This window comes from Bacillus rossius, chromosome 10 (assembly GCF_032445375.1).
Source record: "Bacillus rossius redtenbacheri isolate Brsri chromosome 10, Brsri_v3, whole genome shotgun sequence".
NCBI classification, from domain to species: Eukaryota; Metazoa; Arthropoda; class Insecta; order Phasmatodea; family Bacillidae; genus Bacillus; species Bacillus rossius.
In genome coordinates, this window is record NC_086337.1 from 50,531,709 (window position 1) to 50,549,574 (window position 17,866).

The following is a 17,866-nucleotide window of genomic DNA, read 5'->3' on the forward strand; positions in this document are numbered from 1 at the left end:
AAGCTCTATTTTCTATGCATCTACATTAAAATTTAATACGATGAATTAAATATATATAATAAATTATTTTATTCACAAATTCAACACAAGTACAAAGGCTAAGTAGGATTAAAAAAACACGTTACTGTAAAAACAAATATATGACAGTCATTAGTAGAGCCCTACTGCTAAAACAAAAAATCCTAATAATTCCAATTAATTAATAATTATTAAAATAAAAAAGCACCTGGGCAAGTGCGGTGGAATGGCGGTGGTGGGACATGCCTTTTGATTGGTCCGATTGATTTTTTTCAGCTTTTTTGTTTTTGTTGTGGTAGCACTGTGAGTTGTAAAGCCGTGAAATCATAGATGGTTCGCGAGCCACAGTCTGTCGACCTCTGACCTAGCTTATAGTATGGTAAAGTAAATTCATTATGTATTAATTTGAAGTCTAGAAGTTTTGGGTGACTATGAATTTGATGTGTTGAGATTATTTAGCATTGAAATTTAGCTTTCTGCGCAAGTAGGTAGCTGTGTAGCGTGCAGAGTTTTAGTTATTTTGAAGATCTATAGCATTTATTATTGGTTTGAGCAACTATGTGCTAGGTGTTGATCATGCTGGGAGATATATTAAGGTTGGTTTACGATTGAAAATTGAGATTTAAGAATTAGTCTTGTACTTAACATTTTATTATATGTATACTAGTGGAATATATACTAGTGTAATATAGGAATTATGACTTAATTCTTAACAGGGATAGTTATATTTCATATTTTCCCTTGAGAATAAAGGGAAGCACAGTAGAATGTGTTGTTAGCGTGAAATAGTTATTTGCGGAAAAGCAGGCTGTCATGTAGTACAAAAGGAGTAGGAAATACGGAATTACTTGCAGTGTGTTAGGACATGATAAAATACTTACCAGAACCTTTCAAAAAACTTTTAAAAAAGCTCTAATTGGAATATGAAATTTGTTGTAAGAATTTGGAAACAGATAATTCTGATGTATGTCTGGTTAAATTTTCTATTAAACCTGAATATAAGTATGCGTTTACAATTCATGAAAATATTTCTCTTATTATAAAGCCATTTTATAGTGACTTGGAATATATACTTATAAATGAAAGTTAAATATCCTTGGATTCTGATTTTTATATGGATTCAAGGTTACGAGCCGAATGTTGAAAATTTTAAGTTCAATCATGGCCATTGTGTCTGGTATTTCAAGTATGTAGGTACACAACCAATTCCATCACGGATAAAAATATTACGTTAAACAAATTTCTAATCGGCAATGATTACAATCCGAAATACACTTGAAAATGCAGACGATACCTACGAATACAAAAATGCAGCTTAAAATAACATGGCTGCTTTCTCGTCCTTTATTTTTTTTTTTGCTGGAATTGACGACTAAATTAGTCATAAACTGGATATTACTTAACTGTGTTCTCGTCGGCGTACGAGTTAAGTTTATTAATTCTTAAGTTTTTTTCATCGTGCACTAGAGACCGGAAAAATTCGCGAATTCATTTCGCGATAGGCTAAAATACAAATAGTTGTACCTCAGTGCTGCCTCTGCTATTGGCTCACAACTCACCTGGATGACTCGGGGCCAATGAGAAACGCCCGACCAAAGCTTTATACGAATCACAGGCTGCTACGTTGGGACGTCTCACAAGACAGCAGCCGATGAGTGGGGGGCATTATTTGACCGAGTGTACGTAGAACTGTGGAGTTCATCCTAGAGGTCACTGAACACGCGAATTTTTCCTGTCCCTATCGTGCACCGTGAGCCGTGTTACCTGGAAGCACCCTCTGAAGTTCGAGCCAAGGGGACATCGCCCCTGGCGAACAGTATTCCGGGTGTCCACGAAGCTTTGGTAGGGAAGGTAGGGGGGGAGCAGGAACGAGGGCGATAGCGGTAATTTGTCTCGCTCGCGGACACCACAAGGCGAATAGGAGGGGGAGAGGGAATGAGAGATAGCGATGTAGTCGAGGTTTGGTGTCGACGAAAAGGAGTTGGGGGGGGGGGGGGGAGGATGGGTTGGCTCAGAGTAGAGCAGGGCGGGTCACAAAAGAGTAGCCACGTCACGGCCCGCATAATGATAGAGATTTGCCGACGCGTATATCGCACATATTGTGGTGCGGACGTGGAAAAAAAAAAAGGTTGAAGGGGGGGGGGGGGATTAGGGTCTGTGAACTGGCCGGAAAAAGGGTCCCCTGGCGGGGTTTGCGGGAGGGGAAGTTTGGTGAGGTCGCTCTTCACTATATATCCTCCCTCCACCCCCTACCCCCCTTTTCCCTAACCATCCCCCCAACGGACTTTTGCGTTCATTAACACAGCAGCAGGGTGCAGCTAGATGACAGAGGAGGAAGGGGTGAGCGTCAGTAGGTGGCATCCAACAGTTCATTTTTATTCCGTTTATCGCTCTGTTTTCCGTCTCGCTCATTAAAAATTCCCCCCCCTCCTTTTTTTTGCCACAGTTGTCCCCCCCGCCCCGCCCCCCCCCCCGCATCATATCTTTTTTTTTCCTTCCCGGGCAACCAACACCATCAGCTTTGACTGATAAAAATTAATTACATATATTTTCGCCTGTTTCGCGCGTGCCTCCGCGCATGCTTGTATGGAATTCGACAGTGGATTTCTGGGAGGGAGGGGGGGTGGAAGATGACAAGGGATGGACGAGGATATTGCTAGAAGTGTATTTAATGAATCATTAATTCTTTTTTTTTTTTTTTTGAAAGCGCGTGACAAAAAAATGGGGAGGTGGGGTGCGGAGGGTTATTTCTGCGTGAAATTTCGCTACCCTTGCGCTTCGCTTGCGCCCGAGATCATTAATCTCGTCCGCGGTGGTTGGAGCCAGTCCATCCACTTTGTTCACCTTGCCTCCCCTACATCCTTTCCGAGCGAGCTGTGCGCGTTTAGAAAAAAGGGAGGAGGGGTATGTTGGTTGCACACCGCCCAGAGCGAAAACAACGGATAAATTTAATTTTTCTACTTAATCGCGCCTCGGGAGTGGCACAGAGTGCGAGACACTGGTTTAGCTTTCAGTTGATGACCAGGGTTGTTCGTCTCCCACCAATTTAATTGAAGAGGTTTCTGGCATCTTTGCGGCGTTTGGTCCGACTGTTTCCCTAATTTGGAGTTGTGGGGTTGTTTTGCTAATTGACATTCTCTACATTTTGCCACGTTTTCTTTGATCTCTTAATGCCTATCTGGCAAATAAAATTGAATTATGATTTTCTGTTCGGTTTTATGACAGCCCATATGCCCTCATCCCCCCCCCCCCCCCTCTTTCCTAAAAGATGGGAGTGTCATGGAAATAACGCAAAACCATGGCTCTCCTGGCATTCGGAACCCAGACAAAATTCTTTCCCGTTTCACTGATGTGATGTAAGTCATTATTCACTACTACAAAATTTGTCCAGAAATTAAAATTTTCGGGAAAACACAAAAAAAGTTTATCCTTTGCTCATTGGTAATTTAAACGATGTTAAACTTCAACAGCAACACAAATATCTCTTCCACACTCCCCTTTTGATGTTTCAATTAGCATTAATATGAAATTATAGTTAAACATTTAGGCTTGAAACTTTCTTGGTACGGACTAAAGTGGTTTTTGCCAAAATACATTCGTCAGAGTGTACAAAAATGAAATAAATATTTTATTAGTTATTGATACAAGGGAAGAAGTTAACAATCAACAAGAAAAGAACGCATGTGTAAAAAATAGGACAACGGTTATTTTTGCTTTAAATATGAGGACACTAGTTGTTTCCTCTGAAATATTGGTTAGAATGGTTATTTTTGTGGAAAATATGCGGACAATCAATAGTTTTTCCTGAACGCACCATATTTCAGAGCCTTATATAGTACAGGCTATAGTTGCTTTTGCTTTGACTGTTGTTTCTATGTATGCTTACAAGGAATCACCCACAGGATGGACAAAGAAAAAGTAAAACGGAATTTTTTTTAACTATGGTTTGTTTTGCGAAAAAAAAAATTAGTTGTAAATGTTTTCTAAACCACCCTACGAAATTCTGGGATGGTTCCTTTTATGTGGCCATTGCCGAATATTTCCTTTTTGATTCACATTTCTTGTATGGGACAAGCCCGCGTCTAACGAGTTGGCTTTCGACAAGATCCGGGTCAGAACGAGCAGCTGACAGCAAACACGTGGATCAGTGCACACAGACGAATGCAATCGTTCCCACCGAGCGAGGTTCAATTGGAGGAAATGAACCCAAGGTGTGGCTTACCGTTGCCTTTCGCTAAACGGAGGAGAAAGGTCGACCAAAAACCCAGTCTCGTTGCCTGGGAAGAAAGTTTAGTTTTTACGAGTGAAATAGCAAAGGCTAAAGATGGAGTTTGCGTGCAGTCATTAAAAAAATTTAGTTATTCATTTAAAATCTTTTGACCTTTAAAATAGAAATCAAGCCTAGAAATGAGATGGAAAAGTACCAACTGTAAGAATTCACACAAATTTTTACATATATAATAACGAGATTGCATTTCCATAGCCGCCCGCTTTCGAGATTAGGTCTATAGGCAGCTGTCTATTTACCGGGGTGGGTTCAATGTCACGTCGTTGAGGAGAGGGGGGGGGGGGAAGAATCAGTAAGCGCATGTGCAAGAAAAAAAAACGCAGATAAAATCAGTCTTGCGGCTCTGTGAGGTGTTCAGTAGATGAGGTATTGAGGAGAGTTGACTCCGCTAAATCACTTCAAAACGAAGTTTCTGAAAAATGCTGTCGCAGAACGGCTTATGTCCCAGGCAGAATATGAGATGTTCCTGAACAAGGTACTAAGCGGTTTTGAGAAGAGATTTGATGTTTTTTTTATCGATTATGCAAAAAGAAAACTTAAAGTGTAGTTGCAATTTTCAGTCGTCTGCAATAACAAATAACATTTACTACTAGCTGTCTTCCTCCCCCTCCCGTTCCGCTCTCTTACCGAATAACCCTCGTAGTTGGCCGCTGACCAAGCTTGGGACACAACCAGTGGTCTTTCTTTGGCTCGGGATTCTTGCATCTCGACCACAAAACGTAACGTCTGGTCAACCATCACATTTGTACATTATAAAAATTTAAAAAAAAGAGAAGCAGCATCTTTCCAGTACGTGAACCGAAAATTTTCTTCCAACAGGGGAAGAAAAAAGGAAAAAAAAAAAAAAAAAAAACCACATGTAGATGTACTGCGCGAGGGAACACTGGCGACTGCCGCGCATTCTTCGCGACGAACGGGAACGAACTGTCAGATGCGAATGTTGGGCCACACAGTTTGTATGTAGGACGGTATGGTAAAATGAGGAGGAGGGAGTGGTGGGGGTGGGGGGTAAATATTCAAACAGCCGGGCATGCGGATCACGTCTCCCGAGACGGCGGCAGTGAATCAAGCGGGATGAAGTGCCCCGCCGGTGGCTATGCTACCTCCAAGGGTTGGGGGGGGGGTAGTAGGGGGTAGGGGTGGTTAGAGCTGGAAGGGGGTTCAAGGAGAAAGGCGCATCGAGAAATGTCACGTGATACAATCCCTGAAACACATTACACCCCCTTCTCTCTCTCTCTCACACACACACACACACACCAGCAAGGCCCCTTGGAATCAGGCCCCGCCGAAGACATCGCATCGTCTCTAGGCGCGGAGGCAGACAGCTCCATTCCCCGTCGCTCGCTCGCGCAGGAGGGCAAACAATGACACCGCCACACGTATCCTTCCGCGTGCGCGAATATTTTTATTTTTATTTTCCTTCCTCGCCAAAAAAAAAATAATCAAGTCACCCGTCAGCGTTTTTCAGCGAATTATCATTTCCCTTTGAGATTCCTCTATACTTCTTTTCCAGCGTGAGACTTGAAGCTTATGCGATATTAGAATCAGGAAATATAATTTGATTTCTTTTTTTTATTATTATTCAGATTGAAAATGTTTTTTTTTTTTTTTACTATTTCTAGAGGATATTCTCTCGGGGCCATCATTTTTCGCTTAAAAAATAAAAACATAATAATAATCTGAACGGCCATTAGATATGCGCGCAACACCTGTGTCTTTCTTGTAATTGGCTGCCGTCTGCGAAAGTAGTGGCTACTGCCTTATTTCAGCCAGCCATCCATGACGCGTTTGCTTCCGTGCTGAATCATTGTTATTGTTATTGTGCGATGATACAGTGATTTTTTTTTACTCGCAGCTACTCTCGAAGTCTTTTCGCGGGAAATGCATAATTCGCGTTTTTTTTTTGTTTGGCGACAGTCTAGACTGCAAATGATTCTACAGTCACTGATCCTTGCCATTTGATCACGGGTTATTAGTAGAGGCCGGAAAAATTCGCGAATTCATTTCGCGATAGGCTAAAATACAATTAGTTATACCTCAGTGCTGCCTCTGCTATTGGCTCACAACTCACCTAGATGACTCTGGGCCAATGAGAAACACCCAACCAAAGCTTTATCGAATCACAGGCTGCTACGTTGGGACGTCTCACAAGACAGCAGCCAATGAGTGGGTGGCATTTGACCGAGTGTACATGGTACTGTGGAGTTCATCCTAGAGGTCATTGAACCCGCGAATTTTTCCTGTTCCTAGTTATTAGACACTACTTTAAGGAGTAGAAGCCAAAGATGAGGAGGTGAAATATAATAACGAATTCTTGACATCGACTTTATTGCGCACAGGTGTAAAAAGTCTCACCGGGCAAAAGGAAATGACAAGAATTCCGTGGATTCGTACCTAATAATTCTCCTGGACTCTGTTACGTATACTTGACGCAGAAAACAAGCATTTCTTGGTGACATGTGAACCTTTGATACCATCATATTTTAAAACTCTTATTATACATGTACTTTATAAAAGTGAATGGATCTTATGCAGCCCTGAGTAGCTGGTTCCGGAACGAACAAGACCAGGTAACAAGGCAATCAAAATACCTAGCTAATTTAAAACACAGGCTAATAATCGTGATGAATGCACAACTCATCTGCTGCTTGAAACCGTGTGTGAATGTATGTGTGAATGGTTTAATGTAATACTACTTACCTATTATTGCCTTGTTTTGGCAAAGCCGGATTTTTAAAGTTGTAATTACTTCCCAGCACGCGTATGCCTATGCTTAATTTTTAGTTACCCGTAAATTAGATTTTGGTCAAATTTTTGAAATGGTTACCTCTTATCTTTGAACGTTTAGTTAAAGCTTTATTCCGTTTTCTATCTTCTGCTTTCTATTTATCATCCATTATGTTTAATGTTATGATTATTTTTGTGAAATTTCAATGCACGATGTAAAAGCAGATATTAAATTTCTTAACTTATTCACCACGGCACTGAAAATTATATCCTCACGAAGAATAGTGTTTACCTTAAAAGCTTTTATCGATCGTTGGTTTGTGATTGATATCATTATTGAGCATGACATCATAGACCATATGGACTCATAGGTATTAATTTTTTATTTTTATATAATTTGTTCTTTCCCATAATTGTCTAAAAAAATAACTCAGAACTCAAACACATAAGCAAATATTAAACATAAGGTTTCTCTTAGATAAAACTTATGTATATCAATCGGCAAAAAAATAGTTATAAATTTTAGTATTTTGTTTGATTAAAGATTTCTTCAGTAATACATATTTTATTCAAAACGAAATCATATTGACCTTAAAATTTAAACTCTGGTGCAAACTATATTTTGCAATGAAATTACAGCTTAACGTTGAAAAATTGCCGGGCGATAATTGACGCATAGGCGCCGGGCTCGTTAATTAGATTGCGCGCATATTACGGGAAATGAGCACTGCACACAGGCAAAGAATAAATATTCGTTTTGGAAGTCATTATAAAGCAATCGCGCGATAGGCGATCATTCACTTCGCGCAACAAAGCGCGCAAAAGATTCGAGTCAATTGCCAAAACCCATTCCAAAATGAAGTTCGGTTATAGTTGCCGCATAATTTATGCGACAACTGGCATGACTATTTTCGCAACGTTGCGTTTTACTGATAGCCTGATTCTTTGCGCCATTAAGCCGAAACGCGGAATGCTGATACAACCTAAGAATTTTTTATCCGCTTATATAAATTTCTAACGAAAATGAATGTTATCAAAATAAGAGCAGCCTACTATTAAATTGTTGGACTTATTTCAATCCAGCTACCATATAATTGCATATATAGGTATATATAGTTAGATATATAATTTTTTAATTCTTACTTGTGAGTACGGAGAAAGAATGATTTTGAAAAAACAAAATAATTTCCATTGGTTTAGGAACTACATATACTGAATGAGTATGGCCATTTTTATAGTGGTTTTTGCTTCATATAGTGTTGTTATTAATTAATTTGGACACCGGAAGCCCCTTAAGAAAATTCTAAAATTGTGTTTGTCTCATTACTGAAAAAAAAAATTTTACTTAAAGAAGTGATCACCCTTATTATTATTAATATTTATCTTCGAGGTTTTAAGGTCTTTTTAATTGAAATAAATGTATAGTGTGGATAAATTTATTCTTTGAGATAAGTACTCACAGAAGGCGCGCGTTTATTCGCTCCGTCAACGTATTTTCGTAGTTTCAACATCTATCACAAAATTTAAAAAATATATAGTACATATTTATACAAATTAGTAAATAACCCAAAAATCTCAACACTTCCGCCGCCAGTCTATAAGCTGGAAAACGTCTTCTTTTCTCATTTATTCTTCGAGTTCTGTCTTCGCGTGTTTCTCGCCCCCCCCCCCCCCCCCCCCTTCCCCCGTCCAACTCTTGCGCATATTTAATGTTTCTCGTCCGCAGTTCCACAAATAGGTTTTTTTTCCCCTTCTCTCTTTCCTCCCCCCCCCCCCCCACTCTTTATCACCCACCACCTTTTCTGTGTCTTTTCCTTCTCCATTCCCAGCTTCCATTTATTCCTTCAAAAGAAGATTTCTTGAATCTTGTAGAGCGATCTTAGTGAAATGGAATGCGGCGAGGCAAGGAAAGCAGGGAAAGCTGGGGGAGGGAAGCAGAGAAATGGGTCCCGGCCCGCCAGCAGTGTGTTTGTCTGCTCGCTCGCGGGGCCTAAGCGACGGGCTCCAGGCGCGCGCGGGAGTACGTAGTCTCGGAAACAAATGGACCCCGGAGCGGAGACGTTGTGAGGGCACGACTCGTCACGAGCGTCATTTTTACTAACCAACCCCCGGCGGCGCGTGCGAAAACTAGGGGAAGTGAATATTCGTATCCCTCCCCCTTCCGACGGGGGTTTGTTTTATTTAACTCTTGAAGGCGGAAGAGAAGGGAAAATACAATGTCACATCTAAATGAGACTCCATGCATTTGGGGATAATTAAATTTTGGAAAAAAACTTTTTTTATATATTGCTAAGCTTTAGAGCATATTTTTAATTAAAAATATTTTTTTAAGTGTGCACTATTTAACTTATTATTGTTCATTATTCAATACTATAATCAAACTCAATAAGCGAACAGATTTTTTTTCACATGTTGCAAATTACTTAAAAACGCGCGAATACACTATAGGCCTACCATGTTAAACGCTAAAAATTATGCTAAGTGGTGAGTTCTGAGAAAAGTTTTAAAGTTTTTTTTTAAGTAGCTCGAAAATGTATTCTGCAGGTTGGTAAGCCCTCTTTTTGTTCTAGTCAGTTCCATAGTTTAACATTTTTGATGAGAGTTTTGCGTGGTTTATGGCTATAAACAAATCGTTTACAGCAGTTCTACAGCCTTTGGATTAGGCCACTTAAATATTGCGTGGTATAAAGTTGCACAATGTCGCAGCGATAAAAGCTACCTATGCACAAGTGTTCAAATTCAAAACGGTTTTGCTGTCATTATCAAAAGGAGCTCGAGCTTGTTTGGCGAAATTACAGTTTGCATTGCTTGACATTACGCTTCCAAAAAAATCTACGCCGCTGCCAATGAATCGTGATTTATTAAAACATGAAGCTGAACTGTTGACTAATTAAAATTTACTCTGCAGAGTAAATGCTGTGCGAGCATTAAAAATGTACCTACTAGAATATTCCAGTTGAAGATAAAATAAAATATCTTAGATCATTAATTTGAGACCAAGATATTTAAAAATTTTGTATGTACTATTCTTCCACCCTTGAAAATATCACATAAAAATAAAATAAAAATTAGGTGCTACGCATTACTTAATAGCTATGCATTTTATGCACTTAATAATTAAAGTTCGGTATGCCTCGGTAAACGTTTATGTTTGAATGCCAATATTAATTTAGGCCAAGTTGTGTGGCCTATGTATGTTTGAATGTAAGAGTTGATAATTTGAAAGCACAGCTAATCAAAAAATTTACATTCATATTTCCGGTATTTATAGCTTCCACATTTAAAAAAGCCAATTTGTGTGTATTGCATTATATTGATTTTTATTTAAATGAATATTGTGATTAAGAGCCAAAGATGGTTATTTATTGTGAAACAAATAGGTTAACTTGTTTTGCTTAGTTAAAAATCATCAAAGAACACAACTTTTAGTATCTAATAAAAATCTTAGAAAAGCCTCAACCTTTTTTGTCATGAATATCAAGACACCGAAGTGGAAATGAGATAATATTTTATTGAGACATTTAAATGTATTAAAGGGTACCTAGATCCTGAAACCAAGTAATTTTTAATTCCAACCTAGATACTAATATAGTTTGAAACAAAATTACATTTCTTTGGTTTTATGATGTGTGGTTGGTAGTGTCAAAATCGTTTTGTGGCCAGTTTCAGAAAAAATATATTAAAAAATGGGCGTGTGTACTCATGTATGTTCGTTAGAAGCTTAACTAAAAAGGCATAATAAAAAACTAATTTTTTATTTTGCATGCAAATAATTAATAGAAATAAAATAATAAAAGTATAGAGTGATATTAAATTTGATATTAAAGATGGTAAAGTATTTACTCAATCCAATTATAAAAAATTTGAATAAATACTCAGTATCTCATGTTAATATAAACATGTTTTTAAAATTATTTTATTTAGTGAAATTAACATAAATAAATATTATTTATATATTATAAAATAATATAATTAATACATGACCTCACTTATACACTAGAAAAAAGTTTACAAACATAAATTCCTTCACTAAAATTCACAATAAATATATATATATATATATTTATTTTAAATTATATGGACCAGTATTCGCTGTCAACCACTTAAGTAAATGATTTATTCGAAAATAATTATTAAATTTTTTTATCATGCCAATTATTTTTAAAGCTTCGCGTGCATAGTGAAGATTCGTTCTGGTCATTGGTAGAGACTTGAAAAATTCCCGAATTCATTTCGCGATAGGCTAAAATACAAATAGTTGTACCTCAGTGCTGCCTCTGCTATTGTCTCACAACTCACCTGAATGACTCTGGGCCAATGAGAAACACCCAACCAAAGCTTTATCGAATCACAGGCTGCTACGTTGGGATGTCTCACAAGACAGCAGCCGATGAGTGGGTGGCATTTGACCGAGTGTGCGTATAACTATGGAGTTCATCCCGCAGGTCATTGAAACCGCGGATTTTTCCGGTCCCTAGTCATTGGTAACTTGAAGCTAGCCCAGGTTAAAATTTCTAATACGGTTTTGAGGTAGTTGGTAAATTCACCGCCCGCAATCGCCACCATCTCTAGGGCATAGACTTGTGGTGGTACCTAGCGGACAAGTGACGGAACTCTTCAAACACCCCTTCCCCCTCCCGTTGAACGACCTTGAGCTGCAGTGAATGATGGGCCGCGGGGGGGGGGGGGTGCGGGGGAATGACGGCGGGCGACAGTGCTGCGCTCTAACGTGTAAATAACAACCTAAGACGATACAGGGCGTCACGGCAGCGCACTGCAGCAGCGATGAAGTTCCCAAGCTGCTCATCATACGCTCCTGAAAAACTTAGAGTGAATCCTATCCACTCGCGACTTCTATACAGTATATATATATATATATATATATATATATATATATATATATATATATATTCAAAGCTTGAAGTAATACTCGTAGGAGGGGGGGGGAGTGGCAGGAACTCACCTGTAGATGGGCGTCATGTCGTTCTTGTACCAGATGACGAGGATGGCGCTGTCGTTGGCCGCCGGAGCCGAGATGTCGCAGGGCAGCAGCGCCGTGCCGGACACCACGGCCTGCACCGTCACCGCCGGACCTGCCAACGTGATAACGTCTTATAAATCGATGAACGCCGGCTGCACGCACGAAAAAGCATGACTCATTGTCACGTTCCGCCTGAGCCGAGCGTGCAAGAACCGGCCAACCACCGTGCGAGAAAATTTATTGTAATATCAAACAGGTTAAGGCGTTTTTTTTTTAACTAATTGTTCGTTATTAAATTTAAACAAATGATTTCAATTAAATTTGCAAAAACTGTAAATAATTTTTTGAAAATTAAAAAGTATACAATTTTTCATCAATGTTTTCTCATGACGTTATCACGTAAAATTATCGTCCGTAAACCGACTTTACAGACAATCCCCTTTTTTTAAAGTAGTTTTGGTCCCGCCCATGAGATGGTAGCTTTCATATTATACGGATAACATATCTACATAGGTAATGAGAAGTAATGCATGAGCAGTGAAACAAACCAGTGAAAAATATTCCACTCCATTTTGGCAGCCAAGTGTTTTGTGGTGTGGCATACCAGAAATTTCTGCATCTTCCCTTCACTTATAGGTATATAACAATTTTTTTTTTATTATTACAAAACAGCATGAAGTGTCAGTTTAAATCATTTTTACTAAGTAGTCTGTCGTCAAGTAGATAACTTAACGTTATTTACCTTAAACGTTGTAGCAGAACCTCTATCTCGAGGGTTGTTTTTTTTTTCTTTTTGCTAGTAGTTAAGGGCCCACCAAACAGCGTCACATGTCGAGCGAAACATGGTTTCAGTTTCCACTGTAAGAAGTCACGCTTTTATGTCTCCCTCCTTGTTTAAGTGCTGCAAACCTCGAGCGACAAACATTCTGCCGCGCCCTGCGCACCGCACAAGCTTTCAGATGGTAGTATCCTGCATTCAAAACCGGTTTCTGAACATTTTCAAAAGATATTTTGGAAATTCCTTTGTAAGAAATGCATTAGAAACCTACGAGTTTTACAGCACTAGGCTATGGTTATTTTGCATAGGTATATGGGTTATGTTTCTCGAGTTGTTACTGCACATTTAATTACGAAGACTATCCCATAATATTATAATTTAATTGATGTTTCATTCCAGCATGTTTTTTTTAACCATGGAAAATAATGTAGAATATTATAAACTGGACTTATTTTGTGTTATTATCGTTTATTAATGTGCCCTGTTAAAACTGTAAAGCTATTCCGAGAACTGTTTAAATATTGTAGGTACTGGGACAAGACAAAGCATAAATGCCCGCGTAAGAATCCAAACCTTTTTATTTTTAATAAGTAGCGATTAAAAGTCAATAAATTTTATTTAGACGTAAATGCGTTGCCTTGCTTCAACTGAATTTTGTGAAACATAAAATTTATTGATTATAATAAAATGTTTACCGAACAATAAGAAATGTCTCAATTATAGTAGCTGGACATGATTGTTAAAATCCAATTTAGATAAATCAGATGTTCGATGAAAAATTCCCAGCCCTTTGTATAACTGCGTTTAAATAATATTTTTTTTTTTTGTTATCTGCTCTCAGCTCACATTAAAACTGAAAATTAATAATGTAATGAAGATATTTTCTACGCTAGAAATTATTTGGTAAATTAAACAAGACGTCGAGACTAGTACGCATAACGCAAAATAATTACTTACACGTACTTTAATCTAAAAAAAAAAAAAAAATGTTTAAGGAGACTAGTTTTAAAACATACTGTAGAAATAAAACGTGCAGGGCTTTTAAAAGATGAATTCCCCTAGAAAGCACGCACGGTTTGTTCTGAACGTTGACATGATACGAAGAAGAGGCTTCAAAAAACTTCAGGAACGCCTCTTTTTTTTTTCCTCCCGTTTTTTCCGTCTCGCTCTGTTCTGTCTGAGGGTCTTTATTTCCCGTCTCTTTTCTCCCTCCCTCCTCCCCAACCCCTCTTCAATGATGGCAGAGATTCACATCTGCACGCATGCATGCAGTATAGCGTTTCTTTCACTCGGGCCCTGATCCACCCCCTCCCACCCCTCTTGCCCTGCTGCCTCTACATCCCCGCCAGAACCTTGGGCTCGAAATGAGAATCTAACTCGAGAGATGAAACTGTGTTCTCTCCGGCCTCTTTCCCCCCACAACCACCCCCGGCCTAGTGGTCCAGCATACACCCGCCCCCCATACTTCCATGCCCGCAGTAACTGCGATCCATTCTCCATTGTCCCGCTCTTTGCGCATGCGCGTGCCGCTTTCTCCGCGCAACAACGGCTTATCCGACACCTCCCGCAGGCTACGACACTTGTTTGGCTCAACGAAACAGTAGCGCACACAGAATTTCAGGGGGGGGGGGGGGGGGGCGAGGTGATGCAACCCTTTTTCCCCACTGTTTGCTTTTTTTAAAATTCTTTCCTATTGTTGATAGGAATTATATATATACATATATGTATATATATTTTAATTCTCTCTTGCGAAAGCTATTGCAATTAAATAAATACCTCACGGTTATCTTGTTTTAAACTGACTCCGTTGTATTAAAGTTTTAACTAATTTATAATTATTTTAAGCTTCATAATTTTAGCCATGTATATGTATGGATTTCATCACCATAAATACGATTTTACATTATATGTGTGTGTGTGTGTGTGTGTCTGGAGTATTTCGATGTTCATACTTTCACTCATTCTACCATTTATATAATATAAACTTAACGCTTATTAAAACGCGTTATTTTCAATTATATAATTTAATTAAGTAATAAACATTTTAGCTGCTCACAGTACCTACCGAGACATTTTGTTTTACCACAGCCTATGTAGACTTGTAGCTCAAAAAAAATTCAGTCAGGCTTATTTTAAGGAAGTCGTTAAGATATAATAGTTCTTGAGGTATAATTATTAGTGCAACTCTCGCTGGTGTAAATAATGCGGTATCTCCTCTTATCCTCCAAGCGGGAAACTCTAAACTGGCGCGCATTATTTTCGTCGTGAGAACATAAATTGAGCTCTGAGTGGTGAGACTAATATGAACGGCAAAGTTTAATGCGCACGTTGATTGTGTTAACTCCTTGGTTTTCTTTGAATGCCCCAAGTTAGGATTTATCATTTATTAAAATTCTTGCCCTCATTTCGAAACCCTTTATAAAATAATTTAGATTCAAGAAAGATCTGCCCATCGGTAATTTAAATAACAAGTATTCAACATTCATTGACGCAAATAAAGTTGCATTTGAATTTTGGCTGGTTGTAGCTTTCAACCATAATGTTTAAACGGTATGAAACTAATGAACCTTCTCATATAGGCCTACGCTCAAAATCTGAAAAGAAAATGTGCATGCGTTGCCCATGATGCTCACATGATATAGGAACAGTATTTTGTTGCTTTCATGAACATCGTTACAAGTCTGTTAATTAGTTTTCTCTCTCTCCCTTTCTCGCCACACAGAGAGCATCAAAATGCTAAAAAGTTAAAAGTGCCTCGCTCTCAGCTTCTCATAGAAGCTTCTCAAATATTAACCGCTAAAAGCTCTTTGAATCATTTATGACATGCTTCTGGTTTACTGGTTTACCAGCGCATGGGTTTACAGCAATGGCGTGGAATGTTCTTCAGAACCGCTAATAAATTTCTATAATTTTAGTTAAAGTATAATAATTAATATCTATATAAAAACTTTCATTACTAAAAAAATATCAAATATACAAAATTCTATGAGAAATTTAGAAGCAAGCTAAAATTTATATTTCATGTTATAATTAAACCTTTATACGTTGTTCTTTTCATACTCAGATTTTATTTTGCTCCAGCAAACACAGACGTTCCCATAACTCAGCGTCAATCTGAGAATACTTGATAAGCCAATTAATTACGGTTCTGAATGTAAAAACCAAAATTCAAAAAGTTTCGTAGTTTTCGAGTTTATTCATTTTTTTCAAACATTTTCAATTCCCACTTTGTACTCAATTATTAAATACTCTGACAAAAAGATTTTTGCTTCCCGATCATTAATAAATATAATATTGATTAGAATTAAAATTAAAATCAAACATGCTTTACTTTAGGGGAACAATTTTTTACATGACTTATAGGGCAAAAATTATTAATCAGGTAACTTTCACTATTCATACTGTAAAAATATATATATATTGCTCACCTAGCATGCATATTTTCTTTAATTAATTTTTTTAAAATAACATGTAAGTCACCAAGCCATATGTATTTTTTACGGTATGACTAGTCGCATTTACCAGATTTTTTTATCATAAGGTTTCAAAATTAATGTTTTGTATTGTTATCAAATAGTACAGGTATTAATGATTGCTATTAAACGTTTTCAGGGATATTATCGAATAATTTGGTGCATGGCGGAATTAAAAAACTTTTGAAAAAATTCCTATAGTTCAAAAACCACGACAGTTAAAAAAAAATTATTTCGGAACCGTAAATAATTGTTTTTGAAAGATTTGTGCAATGGGAGTGCATGACTTTATGTAAGCTTTTGGACATACGCCATTGCTAAGCACATTATGTCTGTAGAAGAAAACTACAAAAGACCAAAAGACAAAAAACACAAATTAAGCACAAATTGCTGTTGTCAGCAGGATATATACACCACATAATATTCCATAACAGGGATATGGTCAAAAAACAAAGAAAAACAAATTTTTGCTTTGCTTTGCTTTGTCTTTAGGTTTTTTGTGTTTTTTTCTACAGACATACATGTACTTAGCAATCGCGTATGTCCAAAAGCTTACATCAAGTCGTAAATAATTGGCTTATCATGGACACGAATTATATGCACTTCGCTTGCCATCTTAAATAAGACATTTAATTTTATGACTAGGTAGTCAAAACAAAACGAGCATAACATTATATAATATTGTGTATTTCCTATATCAGTCAATTAAAAACTTATAACAAGCACTTGGTAATACGCTTCCTGTGACAGTCGCCGATGTCACACTATGCGTTTCTGCAGCTGAGGCCGAGACTTCAGCAGCGTTTCTTTCGGCTGGATTGTCTTTCAACCACCATTTTTTTTTTTTTTTTTTTTAGTTCAAAATGCAGGTCTCTCGAGAATGCCCTAAGCAAATTCATAAAAATCGAACATGTAAATAATCGACCAAGAAGGACTCACCGAGTAGAATCTGGCAACCCGCTCCGGTTCAGCCGCATATGTAGTGTGACGCCGATAAAACGCCCTTCCCCGAGGTTCGAACTCAGTTAGGTAAATCGAGTCCCGTCAAGCGTGGAGAAACGTCGTGGTGAGACGGCGGGTCTTCAACGCGTAAACATAACGGCGTTTTGCAGGAGTAATACAGCGACAATGTAACAGAATTCGATGAACGTAAATACTTGTCACAAAGATGGCGGGACCCAAGTGTAGCAACATCAACCCGTACACGTATAGTCACTTTCGTAAACGTTACGGGACATAACCAAACTTATTGTGCCGACATACACTTTTTGATAGTGAAACCACCCTGGAATATATTTGATAAATTAAAATATTCATTGCAAAAAGTAATCACAATTTTGATATTACCTAAGAAAACTGGCACTACCCATGATTACAATACGTATTCTCCTAAATTCCCAAGAGGCTATGTGTCTACCGCGGTAGAGCGCGCGCTTTGTAACCATAGCGACCGTGGCTCAGATCTCGTCACAGAAAATTGTTTGTACATTTTAAAACTAATATAACAATAATGTTGAATCAGCTAAAGGCTAAGGTTTGTTTGTAGGCAGTATTTACAGATTTATTTTTAGTTTTTAAGCAAAAACAAATATACAATCTTA

The 17,866-nt window shown here is 38.0% G+C and overlaps 1 protein-coding gene across 1 annotated transcript in view; it reads right to left on the reverse strand.

Annotated features, from left to right (window-relative positions):
* The window catches only part of LOC134536344 (nephrin-like), a 680,062-nt gene that overhangs the window by 368,781 nt on the left and 293,415 nt on the right, over positions 1-17,866 (reverse strand). The window contains exon 2 of the mRNA XM_063376096.1: positions 11,997-12,126. Within this exon, the coding sequence (XP_063232166.1) occupies positions 11,997-12,126 (130 nt within the window). The remainder of the gene's footprint in view (positions 1-11,996; positions 12,127-17,866) is intronic.